General features: G+C 37.0%; 1 protein-coding gene across 2 annotated transcripts in view; it reads right to left on the bottom strand.

Moving 5' to 3' along the window:
• PRKG2 (protein kinase, cGMP-dependent, type II) overlaps positions 1 to 15,594 on the bottom strand; it is an 86,026-nt gene that overhangs the window by 26,751 nt on the left and 43,681 nt on the right. For both annotated transcript variants that reach the window (XM_004681182.2, XM_012724307.1), the window contains exons 7-11: positions 12,321 to 12,398; positions 10,670 to 10,764; positions 7,415 to 7,483; positions 2,887 to 2,985; positions 1,258 to 1,411 (exon numbers count right to left, since the gene is read on the bottom strand). In XM_004681182.2, the coding sequence (XP_004681239.1) occupies positions 1,258 to 1,411; positions 2,887 to 2,985; positions 7,415 to 7,483; positions 10,670 to 10,764; positions 12,321 to 12,398 (495 nt within the window). The remainder of the gene's footprint in view (positions 1 to 1,257; positions 1,412 to 2,886; positions 2,986 to 7,414; positions 7,484 to 10,669; positions 10,765 to 12,320; positions 12,399 to 15,594) is intronic.

Raw genomic sequence — 15,594 nt, 5'->3', positions numbered from 1 at the left:
TAGATAGATAGATAGATAGATAGATAGATAGATAGATAGATAGATAGATAGATAGATAGATAGATAGATAGATAGATCTATATATATATTAGTAGATAATTATCCAGATAGGTTTAAAACTCAATCTATATGTCAAGTAAAATACTGCACAGAAATAACTGCTCTCATGTTTGCCACTGGTGCTGCTATGACTTTTAAATGAACGTGGGATTACTGATTCAATAATTATTAACTAGCTAGAGAGAAAAACTTGATCTCAGCATTGTTAATTCAATCCTTTTGCCAAGATTATTTGGCAGATGAGATTGCCCCTATTTCTCCAAACACTACATGTACTCTTCGGTCTATCAAAAAACCCTTCCTTTCCTCCTCTCCATCAAAGATGAAGTACTGACTGGGTGTGAAGTGTACTATCCCAGAGTATCCTGGCAGCATTTCATATCAGATGGATGTGTCAGCATAGTTACCAGAGGTTAATGTACAGAGAATCATTTAAAAATTGCTCGGGAGAGAAGGGCTTTAATTGCCAGGAGCTCAGAGCCATGTGTACACAGTAAGGTCACAGATCTCCATTCTCCAGGTTTCTCTAAGCACCTGACGTGACAGTGCCACTCTGCGTCTCTTCAGAAGCTGGTTTTATAAAGCTCAGAGAGGTGGTGATGCAGTGGCATCAGGCCGGAAGTCGCCAGCTGTCCCCAGTCGACACGACAGAAGGCTGCTCTTCAAACCTCCCCTCGCGTTCATATTCTTTCCCTTTTTTCTACTAGAAAAATTTGAACAACCCAAAAATAGGACAATGAAAGCCAAATACAGACAAGGGAGGGAGCTGTTGAAGAGGTGGACTGTACTATTAAAGATGCCACTTCTCTGGCACGCCCACGGGACAGTCTTCTTGTCTTTCGTACATAGTGATGTGTCATGAGAGCATGAATGCCTATATTTTGCTGATAGGAAATACATTTTTTAAAGTTTTATAGACTCTGGGAACGCTTCCTTGGCATATTCTCCAATAATTACCATCAAGAAACAATTCATCAGAAGATGTGATGTTAAAAGCTTGAAGTAGCAGCTATATTTTTACAACTTACTAGCATGCACCAGATACTACACAATAGAGTGAAAAGTTTACTTTCTCAATATCAACACTGATGATAGCAATGGCAAGTCAGATATTGCTGCAAGACGCACTGGAATATAAAACAAACAAAAAAAATAGTCAAAAGGCTCTCTCAGATGCTTGAAACGTAAACCCCTTACAAGCTCAACTCTTCCGAACCCACCAACGCCCAGTGTTGCGATAATCTCAAGGTTCTGGAATGGGGATGATGAGGAAAATCTGGCCACCTTCTCCTTCAGCTGAATCATCTCCAGAGAGAGTGCTTTGGACAGCTTCCAGTTAGACATGGATCGCCTGTGCAAGAGAAGTGAGATTTTAAATACACCCCTTAGTCAAGTAGGGGTCATGCCAACCCATAAATTCCACTATTATAATCATCTTAATTCTGCTAATTGTTACTCCCCACATTTCCCCCAAAGGCTATCTCAACTTTTACAGCATCATATTTAGTCACATCTGGGGAGAAAAGCAAACAATAACAACAAAATGACATGCACACACGCATACACACACAATAAGGACAAATGTCAAATTCACTCAGAGAGGTAAATGGGGTGATTTATGTGGTATTTAAAATACATCTCAATAGAGTTTTTAAAAAGCCAATGAGAGGAAATGAAACCAGAGAGCCATTTCCTTTGCTGCACAGACAGGAAAATGCCACACTGAGAATCTTGGCTGTTCTATTTTTATCAGATCCTGAAGAAGGGTTCTGTGAAACATGAAAAAAAAATTCTTTTTTTCTTTTTTTTTTTCTTTTTCTTTTTTGAAAGGTTTCTTTTTTTTCCTCTTAGTTAAAGTTTACTGTTGTGGGTTATGTATGTATAAATTGTTGCTACTACAAAGTAAATTCTTGGCGTATCAATCAGAACTTACAGGGTCCTGATTGAATGCTCTCATTTTGCTCAAACTTCAGTTTTGTAGAGTCCACTTTTGACAGTACAATTTGGTGAATGTAAGTTTATATGTTCTCTCTACAAAATGTTTTAGCAAAGGATTTTCAAATAATGTGAATTTTTCGATTAGCGTTTTCTGTTAACTGAAAAACTTTTCATCTTTATACTAAATTTCGAACTCTACCTAATTCGTCTCTGCAGAGAAAGAGAAATTCTTCACCTAGAATGAAAATGAGTGGGCTACTCTATGCCTTAGCTTTCCTGTTTAATTTCTAGGAAAAGAGGAAAGTGGGCTTTGTTCTGTATTAACATTCTTTCATACTAAGAGACCAGATAAAGAAATTCTTTCCCCTTATCAGTAAATTTCTCCCCAACATTTTGATTTATCTCACACAAAAATAAGATCTAGATACTTGCAGACTAAAATAATATCTTCACTAGTGGTAAAGAGTGACCTTTTTTTTTTTTTTTAAGATTTATTTATTTGTGCATACAGAACTGGGGTACAGGCCAGAGGCTCAGGGGCGGCGAGAGGCTTCACCAGAGACAGAGTGAGGAGCAGAACAGGCAGATCGAGGAAGTACACTGCTGAGGGGAGCAGCGGGCGGGTCAGGAGAGGTCTGCCGCGCCATGTGGTCACCTCCGGGGCAGGCGGGAATCGAACTCATGCGGAAGCGGCTTTAGATTCTCAGTGCTGTGCTTTAACCCGCTGCGCCACCAGGGAGGGCCAAGAGTGACCTTTTTGTGAAACAATTAAAATGAACTCCCCCACATACACCCCACCTTCTATTAAGGCTCACAAAGATACAACATGACAAAGCATCCCTTTTTCCTCAAATTTATCAGTTGCCAAATTCATATTCCTCTACTTACTTTGCATGTCTTTTTTCATCATCACGGTTCAAGTTTGCTACATAACCTTCCAGGTATTTTTGCAATTCTTCAAAAGTCCCAACTGTTTGGTTGAAGGTTCTAGATGAAGAGAATAAAATCAAAAGTTCTATATGGGTGGTTACCATTGCAACTTGACATTCTTTTTGAACTCAGAAACAGGTTTTATAGGGTCATTCATGGCTTTTTAACAGTTTTCAATAATAGTTATCTTAAAGTTGTCATAACATAGCTATTAGAAATTATATATTTACCAATGTAAATATATAAAAACAAAGAGGCTGTCGGTGAGAAGAGAAATATTCCTATCAGCTTTGCCATTAGTTATCTCTTGTTTTTAAGAAGATAGTAGAAAGGAAATCACCTAGATGGTCTATAGAATCAAAAGTTTTCATGGGTTATAGATATTTTTCTAAATTTGCTTAATCAAATTAAGCTATTTATTTTCAATTCAAGGATAAAATTGATTTCTTCTCTGTCCTCAGACAATACTCCTCATTTCACATTCCTTCAAAATTAAATCCAAATTTGTACCTTAACTGAGTACATCTCTGACAGTCAGCCAACATCCCCCCTTGACAGCCTTCGCCCTTCACAGAGACTAGATTGGTTATGTGTCTTCTCTAATCTCCCTGACCCTCCCTATATGTTGTCTCTGGCAGCTATCACATACCACACTGCAGATAAGAAAAAAAGAACCTTCCTCAAGAGTGCAATCTTTGCAATGTTTTACCACTTCCACATTTGACAATCGACCTTGATCTATGATTGCCAGGGTGCATTATTTCCCTACTACACAATAGTGTCCTCCTGGGAAACATACTATAATCAATTTGCCACGCCTAAAGCACCAAAATATCGAAAAATGAGTGGAGTGGAATGAAAATTGATCTCAAAATATGTAAAATGTAGTAAACCAGGACCCACACATGTGTGTGTGGTCACTACACCCTGATTGCCTGGCTCCAAAGACTTCAACTCTCATCCACTGATCACCAATCCATACAGATGTTACACATATATTATATATATAATACAGTAAACAGTATATCTATCTCATACACTGGTTATTTTCTACTTGTCTCAAACTCTACTCTTCATTCTTCTATATGGACTCCCATCCATTAAATGCAGAGAAGTGAGAAATATAGGAACAGAGCCACAATTCAAGCACTGCTGTAAGCAAATTTGATTATCTTAAAGGGAGATGACACTGACACCATAGGTTCTGAGAAACACTTCACAAACTAAACTGAACATCAAATATAAAGCACTGTAACATTCTAGCTGCTCCAGTAGCATATGGGCAGCTTGTACTTATTTGAATCAGACAGCCTGAGGGGCAACTAATCAACTTCTTTGAGCTCTGTCCCTGCCATCAGTGATGGAAATGTCACAGATAACACTGCCATGTGCTTAAAGCTACTGCCTTCTTCTTCATTACCCATATTTTATTCCATCTAAAAACAGGAAACACAATCAAATGTTAAGTCTCCTTTGTGCTGTGGAATCATTCTATGCATTTTTTTTTAAATCAAAGATTTATAAAAATAAAGTAAAAAGCCATGGACTTTCAGACACTAGAGTTCATTGCAAGGATGGTGCCCATTGGTTCAGCCCATGTCTGGTGAGCACGTCCATGTGCCAAGGACAGTCAGATGCTGGCATTGCAGCAGCAGTGGACAAATAAATGTTTCTGCACTCAGGAGGCCGACAGGAGAGTGGGAAGACGGGTGTTAAGTAAAACAATTAAGTAAAGTGTGAATAACGATATGAGAAAAGTATATAGGGTATTATGGGTTAGCATAGATCCTAATCTAGCCCGTAAACCACAGGGAGGATGATGTATAATTTGTCATCCAGACTAACTACGTTTAGTAGGAAGAGGATGCCCATAATAAATATGCTGGGACAAGCAGAATATCTCAGGAAATCCAGGGTGGCATCATGTTTGCTATTTAGCTTCCTTACACCACAGAAAAAAGTTATTTAACTTTTTATGTCTTATTGTAATATGTTCTATTCTTGTATCTTCTCAACTACATATAAATGAAACATTTTAAAACTACAAACTTCCAAATAATCTGTAAACTATAACAATTACTGCATCCTCTTTAAGATGATAATTACGCAAGTAAATATTTGGTATAACTGTGTAAAATAGAGGAAAAGGAGACATCATATTTTTCATCCTAGCATTCCAAAACCATTTATAAGATTTTATCACACAGCTAACTACTTCAGTGCATGCATGCACTTTTGCAGAACTCATAAAACAACACATTTCTTGGAACAATCATGTACCAATCTACTTTCCATTTGAGAGCTAATATCCAAAGTTAATCTCTTCTAACATCCCTTTCCAAGTTCTGTGCCTTTGTTCTGAAGTTCATTTGCATGGACTTCCATGTTTCCTCTTTGCCTAGAAAAAAATCTACCTTTTTATGAAGTCCTATTTCCACACTTAAAAAAATAAAATAAAATTTGGCCCCCTTTACTGAATTGTGATCACTAAACTTTTTGAACACATGCTCTGGAAACAAAGGGATCAGAACTGGACAGGAGCCCTACTCCATCCCAAATGGCATTAGCAGGGCAATTCCTTGCACCTTTTTTTTTTTTTAAGATTTATTTATTTATTCATACAGAACTGGGGTACAGGTCAAAGATGCGGAGGGTGAGAGGATTCACCAGAGACAGAGCAGGGAGCAGAACAGGCAGATTGACGAAGTACACTGCTGAGGGGAGCAGCGGGCGGGTCAGGAGAGGTCTGCCACACCATGTGGGTCATCTCCGGGGCAGGCAGGGATGGAACTCATGCGGAAGTGGCCTTAGCTTCTCAGTGCTGTGCTTTAACCCGCTGCGCCACCAGGGAAGGCCCCTTGTACTTTTTTAACTGAAGTCCTATTGGCTTACAAATTGCAGGTGCACACACACTTCAATTAGCATAGGTATCTACTGCATTCTGTTTGCCACCAGAGTTCTGGTTTCTTTTCATCACCTTACCACTGACCTGTTTGCCCTATTTAAGAGCTCTTTCTTTTTTTCTTGTAACCTGTTTGTTTTTGTTTTGCTTAGCTTGTTCACTCGTTTTGTTCTTTATCTACCACAAATGAGTGATAACAATACATATTCTTTCTTTTTCTGACAGTTTCACTTAGCATTCTACCCGGCATCCTTCAAACCATCTGGGACACACTTATCTGTAAGAAAGATAATTTTATAACTCAAAGTAATACTACTATTCATTGTTGGCATTTTAGGCACTTGGTGTTATTGTAGTGATGCAGTAATATGTAGCTTTTACGGATGTTGCTAAAAGTTATAAAGTGAAATAATCTATGGTTGGAAGTTGCTCAGAAATAGGATACAGAAAACAGAGAGAGAAGGGGGTGACAAAATGGGATAGATCATCACAAACTAATAACTATTGAAATTGTTTTATGGGGTTTATGATACTATCTTATTTAATGTTTGTAAATACCAAATAAAAAGATTTCAAAATACTCTACCTATAATCTCCAGCTATATACTCCAGCTCTCAATCTCAGTGATTTTATGTGCAATAAATGGTGTTCAGTGAGCAGTCCATCACAAACTTACTTGTGTAGCTCTTACCATTTTATTGTTTTTGTCCATATTCATTATGCATATGCCCTATTTCTTTCATAGCATACTGACATTTAGATAGAACTATCTTTTGTATATTTTAATATTCTTATTATAGCTAGATAACTAGTAAATATTCAAATATTTAAGAGGCCAGATTAAATACATAAAAGGATACTTATTCTGAAAAATAGCCTAAAACATTTAGAGGTTAATATTGACATATTATTTATATAGTATTACAATGTTATTTTTAGTTGTTGTTTTTTTTTTTAAACATAGAAAACCTGGGGTGTAGACTACAGGTGTGAGAACATTCACCAGAGACAGAGTACGGAGCAGAACAGGCAGATCTACTGAAATACACTGCTGAGGGGAACAGCGGTGAGCCAGAAGAGGTCTGCTGCGCCATGTGTGAGTTAGCTCCCTGGCCTACGATTGAAATCATGTCAAAGCCATGATAGCTCTGACACAAACCCTTACTCCACCACAGCGGCCCAACCACTACAATGTTAAATGAAAACAACCCTGGAAATGCCGAGCATTTTAGAAATAAATTATAAAATTGTTCCCTACGTTGTGTGGGAAAAATCCATAGGACTACCAGTAAATTTATTTCTCTTGAAGAGGCATAATTTAAGTCAATCTATTGCTGATATTTATGTACAAACTTTGCACACAAAATATTTAGCCTGCCAGCATCTGCCACTGCCACAGACAGATTCAGATCAGAAGGCCCAGTTCCTTCCCATGAATTTTAATAGAATGTACTCGCAGCTGAGGATTGGCCAACATTTCCAAGTGGTGATGAATGGGAAGACAGATGGCCCTGGGAGTAACAGAAGGCCAAGTCTTCCAAGGGGCGAGGAGCCTGCCTTCCCGACAACATCAGCATACTCACTCTCGATCTATAACCAGGCAGGCGACATCATTTTCTTCTGCAATAATGTTAGCTGATCTGACATCTTCACTGTAGACAAAAACAAGAAAGTCAATGTTATAGTCAGAAATTAAACATCCATTTTGTATTAGGGAATCTGTTACTTTAAACATGATTTACTTAAACCTTGCTTAGACTGTGGGTTTTATTTTAAGCATCACAATTTATTCTCCCTTTCAAAAAAAAACCGGAGTTCGAATTGTCCCAGTGACATCCCCACAGGAATTTAGAAAGATAACTGCCCTAAGAAGAAAGAGGAATCCATGATTGCAACTGTGTATGCACCTCATTTTTTGCTTTGTGTCAGCCAAAATAAAACAACTAGCTTCTGACCAAAGAGGAATTGCTAACTAATAAGCAAGCAAGACTGAAATTCACTGACTGAATAAAGTTTATTGGTCAAACATTCAAGTAATCAGCATATAAGAAAACAATCAAGGATCAAACCCAGAAATCTTTAGAGCCATATCATCGATGAATTAAATAAATACCAAAATACTTTCATAGAATTTAAAATGTATGGTTCCCATTAAAATCTCTGGTATCAGAGCATGTTTTACAGCAGATGATGAATCCAAGAGTAATTAACACATTGTCTTTTATCCTCTAGGGTATGTAATGTAACAAAGGGCCTATTGCTATCTTAAATATAGTGAATCCTGACATATGATCAAATGATGGCACATTTCACTACCTACTGAATACCAATCAATCAAGCACCAAAGGAAGCAATTTCTTTAGAGATCTTGGTCAGGTTTCCTCAACTAAAGATCCTGAAAAAAGGAATACCCATATCGTAACCAGATTTATGTACTGAGATTCATATAAAATAACCTAGAGTAGCAAGAATATTGAACTTCATCAAAAATGGTATTACACACCTAGTTCCTTCATCTTCCCCAAGTGATGGACTGGAAAAGCCTTTGCACAATGTCTACAATTCCAAAGAACTCTCCTATCCACATAACCCACAGTCCCTTAGAAGTTCACATATCCTTATAGAAAATCAATAAAAATATTTCAGCCTAAAGGGCTTTTGAATTCGAAGCTGGGTAAATTTTACTTAATTATATTGTGTAGCTATCTATAGACATTTAGATATGTATATATACATATACATCCACATATACACACATACACATGATCTTGGATGTGCAACAGCTATTTGAATAGTGATTTTTTGTTTTTGTTGTTTTATTTTTTATGCACACAAAAATGGGGTGTAGGCTAGAGGTGCTTGGGGTAGAGAGAGGATTCATCAGAGACAAACTGGAGAACAGAGCAGGCAGATCTACTGAAATACACTGCTGAGGGAAGCAACGGGCAAGACAGGAGAGGTCTGCTGAGCATGTGGGTCAGCTCCCTGGGCAGGGATCGAACTCATGCCGCAGTGGCTAGTGATAGCTTGATAGAGCTGAGTCTTTAATCCCTGCACCATCAGGGAAGCCCTGAGTAGGTATTTTAAAAAAGGAAAGAGGTATGGAATCCTTTTTACTTGGCATGAGTTTCACCAAGAATGTTTTCTGCAAACACTTTTAAATATTACATGTTTATAAATACACCTATGTCTTTCATCACAACTGTGTAAATGCCATCATTTTATTTTTGCATAGAAACTGTGAATGAACTTCTTGGACTATTTTAACGTCAAGTGATAGAAATATATAGGACATAAGGAATATTAAGTCATTGACGTTCTTAAAAAAATGATAGCATAAAAAATGTGCAAAAATGTAAAAATACTTGCATCCAATACACTCTCCCATTTGTTTTAGCTTTATGCTTACAAATATTTGTAGAGTTGAGTGTCTATATTAAAAATAAATGGCCATGTTTCTCATAGAGAAATTCTGAAATTGGCTAGCTGCAACATTCAGCAAAAAATATTTCAAATCCAGTGAAACCAGAGAGCATATTTCTTTCAAGAGCTATTTGACTTTAAAACATTCTGTGTACTTTCAAGTTCTAGTTGTTTTGCTTGGTATTATGTGGAAAATAATGTATAAGCTTTAATAACAAATACACTGAACTCTGAATAATGATGTCATAAGATGCCAGTACACCAGTGTATTTTACTCTGTACAGATAAGCAAAAAAGAACAACTTCCCTGTTACTGAACGAATTCATTGCCAGCCAGAAAATGGGAAGAAAAAGTCAGCTTGTTTTTAAATTCATTTTCAAATTGCTTATCTAATAGCCATAACTTAACTGTGTTAAAATGGTTAACTTTCTTTTAAAAAGAGATATATAATTCTAAATCAAATTTGTCTTCAGATCATTTATAAACACTTTTTCCTTGTTCTTTACTTATGTAACCCTCATATATAAATCAAAAAAGGTTTCCTAGACAACAGTTAAGAGGACAATAAATGAACAGAAATATTACTCCTTTTTATAAGTATAATTTGAAATAGAAGTATGTAGTAGTAACATTTAAAGTGATTTCTTAACTAATTTCAAGTAATGGTTTAAAACATATATAACTCAAAAAAGAAAAACCTGAATTCCTCAAAACTTTGACTTGATATTTTATAAAGTTATTTATATTGAAGAAAATGTGCTTCTTCAGTACACCCTCAAAACAACTTGAGGTTGTTTTCTGAGTTCCAGGAAGTACAAAGTGTCTCCTTAGCCACTTTATTAACCTTTATAAATATTTCCTCCATAAGTTAGATCAACAGTACATAACCTCATACCTCAAAAGACCTAAGGTTCAGTTAGAAATTTCAAACACACTATTTTGGGTATCTTCTGCAACTTACAAAATAAGTGAATTTTTAAAAATCTTAGAAAAATACTACTTTTGGCAAGATGATTTAAAAGCACATAAAATATGTAATGTCATTATTTGATAATTTTTCAAAAGGGCAAAATGGTGATAGTTCAAACCTTGGAAATTAAAAATCTAGTTCTTAAGAAAATTATAATTTTACTCATTAATATTTTTCTTTTTAAAACTAAATAGCCTAGTGGAAAAACAATTTTATTTTTACTGGCAAACTTAAGAAACCCCATTAGTTTCCTACCTAAAATGAATATACTATATTTTTGCATAACAATGAATACTTTCAGAAGTCAGTTAAAATTTTTGTTTAATTCCTGGATGCTGACTATGATTAGTTCAGTGGTTCAATTTGACAATTTTAAATGAGCAGTTACAAACTGGTAATAATCCAAGAATTATTTAAGTATGATATATAAATTCATGGGCTCACCTGATAAGAGCTTTTTCTCCAAAGTATTCTCCTTTCTGCAGTGTTTTTATCAGTTGTGGTTGATCATGGCCTTCTGTACTCTGAGTGACTTTTACCTAAATGTTGTTAAACAAAAAAAGGAGACTCTGAACACATAATCACTCAACTAAAGCCCTAAACACTCTCCTTTATCTATCTATATGTATAGACTTACATACGTATCTATTTATCTACACATATCAAATTTGACTGAACAAGGAAAAGACAAGCCTGTGCTGTAACTTTGTAGTAGTCATGACAAGCTAAAGTCTCTCCATATGGACAGGCTAAGAAATCCTGTGATTTCCTATGATCGAATGAAGGGCGCCTTTGGAGGAGGGAGACTGTCCAGTAGAATGCCACCTCCCCGAAATCAAAAGTTTTGTGTGAATGCAATTTCCTTCCTAGGGATACTTGAAGCAAATAAGCATTGCCTAGTCGGAACTTACTTCAAAAACTAATTTCAGGTGAAATTGTAATAAGAATAAGGCTCATTAACAAGAGTGCTGAATCTGGGATCCATTGACTGACTAACTCACAGAATCTAAAACTGTAAGAAAAATTGGATACGGAGGAAGGTCTACAACTTTCACTGTTGTCTCAATGTATTCAAGAGCCTCAAAAGGTTCAAGAATCCTGAGGGTTGAGCCAAACAAAACCTTAATATCCCATATTTGTGACTGGAATTATTTCAATTCAACATTGTAACAATGGTTGCTTCACGCTGATTAGAAATTCTGATTAGTATTTATGGAAGTCACAATGAATTAATTTTTTTAAATAACAAAAGGAATTTGTGTACTAGTCATAATTTTTCATAGGATGGGATTAAGGTTGGAAAGAAATCATAAAATAGCTCTGGGTGTCAAATAATTTCTGAGGTTTAAATCTATATTGTTAATTTTTCCTAATTCAAAGTTCAACCACAATCCATTGTACAAAAGGCAGAGACTGACTTTCTGATGATAAGCTCTTCCATGGTAAAAAAGACTATTTGTAAAAATCAATAGCCTATATACCCAGGCACTTAGATTTTACCTTTCCTACTGTTTTTCACAAATACTTTCTTATCTCTGAAAAACCCTTAAAAGTGAACAAAGTTGCAACTGAGAACAGGTGATCCACTAAATATCTAAATAAAGAAAAAGACCTCTTATACATTTAGCTTAACATTTTCATCCACATCTATATCTACTTGAGCTATTGCATGAATTTGACACTCTGAGTCACATTGTTCTATAGCTTGATGGGTGACCACAGACATCCTCAATTGCCAAGTTCATTCTCCTCCAACAGCTGCTTGCCATATTTGTTGGAAAGAAAAATATTCCAACCCTGCTTTTGAACCCTTGGGTAAAACTCACAGAAAAGACCTTAGAAATAATCTAGTCACTTTTTGCACAATGAAAACTGGTCCAGAGAGAGTAACTGATCTGTCTAAGGTCATTGAGAAGTTACTGTCTTAGTGGGAACCCATCCCAATTCTCCTATGCCCCCAAAATAAGTGCCTAGCCTCTCCTGGGTTGAGGCGCCCAAGCCTGCTCAATGCAGAGGGTAATGTTGCAAAGGACTGCAGCACTTTTGGAGAGCCCATTCCAAAAGACAGATTTAGAAAGCTTTTATTAATATTTACCTTTCCTTTTGCTAAAATGAAAAAGGTACTTCCTTCCTCGCCTTCCCTAATAATATAATCTCCTTTGTCATAGTATTCCTATTGGGATGAGAGAAAAATAAAAGGTTAGAATCAGTGGAGATGAACAGCTAAGACATAAATTACAACTCCTTTGTCTTTGAAATGATCGTCCCACACTTATCTTTTTATTTTTCATTTATTAAAAAATAATCTGTTTTTAGCATTGCAGTAATAAGCGGCGGAAAAGAAGTGAGGCATGTGTTTTATTACTTGCATTTATGTTTATCTTTTACAGAAAAAAAGTGCATATGGAATACTGAATTTCAGACCTGGAGGCTGAGGACATGAAGAGAAAAAGCAGGAAAAAAAACACACAGGTGGGCTAAATAATCTTGGTAATGGTGCAGCCATCTTCAACAGGGTCTACAGCCTAGCAAAAGAATAATCACCTCGTAAACTGGGACCATTATCCTCGATGATTATTAGAAATCAGTCTCAATTTCTAATTCCTGGAAGAGCAATTACTGAGGAAATTCTACATAGACAGTAAGTAGCTCTTTCATATGGATTCTTTCCAAAGATTTATCATCATGAAAGATCGATACGAGAATATTTTACATCTAAGTGTTGTTCTTCAATGTAAGTTTACCCTCATGAAGTCTCAAACTGTCACTTTGATTCTCTTGCGTGGGAGTGTGCACACTTGTGTGTACTTGTGTGTATTGTTTTCAGAGAACTTTTTGGCAGGGAAAAGTAATCCATCCACCTGTCAGACCAAAAGAGCAACTCATCCTCTTAGAAACCAAAAGATGGGTTGAACAGTCCACAGTCCACCCTTATTTTAATTTGATATCTTAAAGTCTGAGAACCAAATGGATCTCTTAATTATTAATACAATTAAAACATGGACTTGATTTATGAAAAAGTAACATAATTGTTCACTCTTGCTTTTCTTTTAGTCTTAAAAATATTTATTTTTTATTTTTGTCATACTATTAAGACTTTTGGACCTCGGTTTCCTGAGGTAATATCACAAAGATGATAGTATCTACCACACCTAACACTGGTTAAAGACTAGGTGAGGTAGTCTATTGAAAGCACCTGCTGACATGTTTGGTACAACACCAGGCACCTGGTGGCAGTTGGCGGTAAAATGCTCCTCATCACCAGGTGGCTATTCAGGTAAATAGTCCTCCCCAGTCTCCCATGTTAGCTGTGGCTATATTAACTTCTGGCCAAAAGAATCTGGCAGACGTCTTGTTTGCCACTTCCAGGTCAGGCCCATAAACACTTTCATCAGCACTGTTCCTCATCTGTAATGGTATGGCCTCCGGAGACCTTAAGAGATGGGTTGTGTTGAAAATAGCAGAGTTAGCTTGAGTTCCTGAATGACTCCATAACCAACAGGTGCCATTCTTGCTGGATGTTATGGGAACAAGAGAAAAGCTCTTATTTTATTTGGAAAATCATGTTTTGAATTTCTTGCATATGTTTTTTCTTTTTTCTTTTTTAAGTTTGAATTGCTTTAAAAAAAAAAAAAAAGATTTATTTATTTACTCATACAGAGCTGCAGTACAGGCCAGAGGTGCAGAGGCGGTGAGAGGATTCACCAGAGACAGAGTGGGGAGCAGAACAGGCCGACTGATGAAGTACACTGCTGAGGGGAGCAGCGGGTGGGTCAGGAGAGGTCTGCTGCGCCATGTGGATCACCTCCCGGGCCAGGGATCGAACTCATGCTGAAGTGATATTCGCTTCTCATTACTGTGCTTTAGCACCCTGTGCCACCAGGGAGGGCACGCAACTATTTACTCTTTGTCATTTACCCTCACTATATACAAGGTCGACTTTTGTTGAGACAATTCTGACCCTTGGAGGTTGAGTCTACACTGTAGTCCTGGTGTTTTCCTTGTATAGCTAATGCTCAATTCTCTTTGCAAAACTCTGGAATCCTATCCACCACCCCTGCCTTAGTCTGCTCCTCAGTCTCTGCTGTTCACATGTGAACAATCTCTCCTGTCCCTGTTACCCACATGGAGCAAAGGAACATGGAGGGTATTTGAACTCTCAACTGATCTTCAGTTATTATAAAGCCTCTGGCATGTATGGACATGTGGCTTTAATTCCTGTCAGTAAGACAAGTTAAACGAGAAGCCTGAAAGGGTACACTGAGAAAGTGTTTTGTTGTTTCCTAAGGGGTAACCTTCCTTGTGGTATTTTCCCAAGGATGCTTCTTTGTCACCCAAACCATGGGAGGAAGATAAATAATACCTCCCAGTGTGTTGAAAGTGCTGTCATAGATCAGAAAAGGCTGCGGAGGTCGGTCAGACCAAAAATATATAGTGGTAAGTACTGGCTACGATGCTAGACTGACCAGTGTTTGTCAAAAGGGGAGTGTAGCCAGTCAGGCCAGGCGGTCACAGAGACCGGCAAGAGGACTATAAACAGTGTGGTTATTGTCCTGTGGCTACACTGTAAAAGGGTCCCTTAGAAAACCAAGGAGTCACAGACCCTACCCTGTGGAGCAATGGTTTTCGAGCAATTTTTAATCTGACCTACAGTAAAAAACACATTACTTTACAGATACAACCAAATACAAGCGAGCATGCACACATAAGACTTTTATATAAAGTGGAACTTATTTTTCGAAACAATGTTTATACTGACTACTCTAGGAAAAAAAAGTTTCCTCTCAGTAGCTGGTTTCATGATGTTCTAATGAATTGTGACCTAGAGTGTAAAAAAGATGTTTTAAAAGAGAATGTCTCAAAAGTAGTTACTTAGTGTACAGCAAGAGAAAAAATAAAGAAATCAATTTCAGTGCAGACTGAGAAATAAAGGTTAAGAGCAAACGATAAAAACAACAACAGCTACAGATGGAAAGATTTTTTTCACTGTAAAGAAAATGTTCATTCTGAAAAATTTAGCAAAATGCTGGTGCCTGTAAATAGAACATAGAAAATCAGAAGAAAATAATTCCAATGTGATGGTGGACAAAGACAGAAAAGCAAGCTTGATTGCTTTACAGTTTTTAGTGTGTGGCTAGAAATCTTCATTAATTGCAAAAAAAGTACTGATGACAGACACTCAGATAGCTGATATGTGGGCAACCTCCAGGTATAACAGAAGCATTGCCAAAGGGGGAAGTGCCAAGTTTTCCTTCCTCACTTTCACACCACCATTAGAATAGCACTGGGGGGCCCTCCGTGATGGCACAGCGGGTTAAAACACAGCATTATGAAGCAAAAGCCACTTCCGCATGAGTTCGATCGGCACC

The sequence above is a fragment of the Condylura cristata genome, unplaced genomic scaffold (genome assembly GCF_000260355.1).
Source record: "Condylura cristata isolate star-nosed mole 26May11 unplaced genomic scaffold, ConCri1.0 scaffold00012, whole genome shotgun sequence".
Lineage (NCBI taxonomy): Eukaryota > Metazoa > Chordata > Mammalia > Eulipotyphla > Talpidae > Condylura > Condylura cristata.
This window is presented reverse-complemented; position numbering and strand designations above follow the sequence as displayed.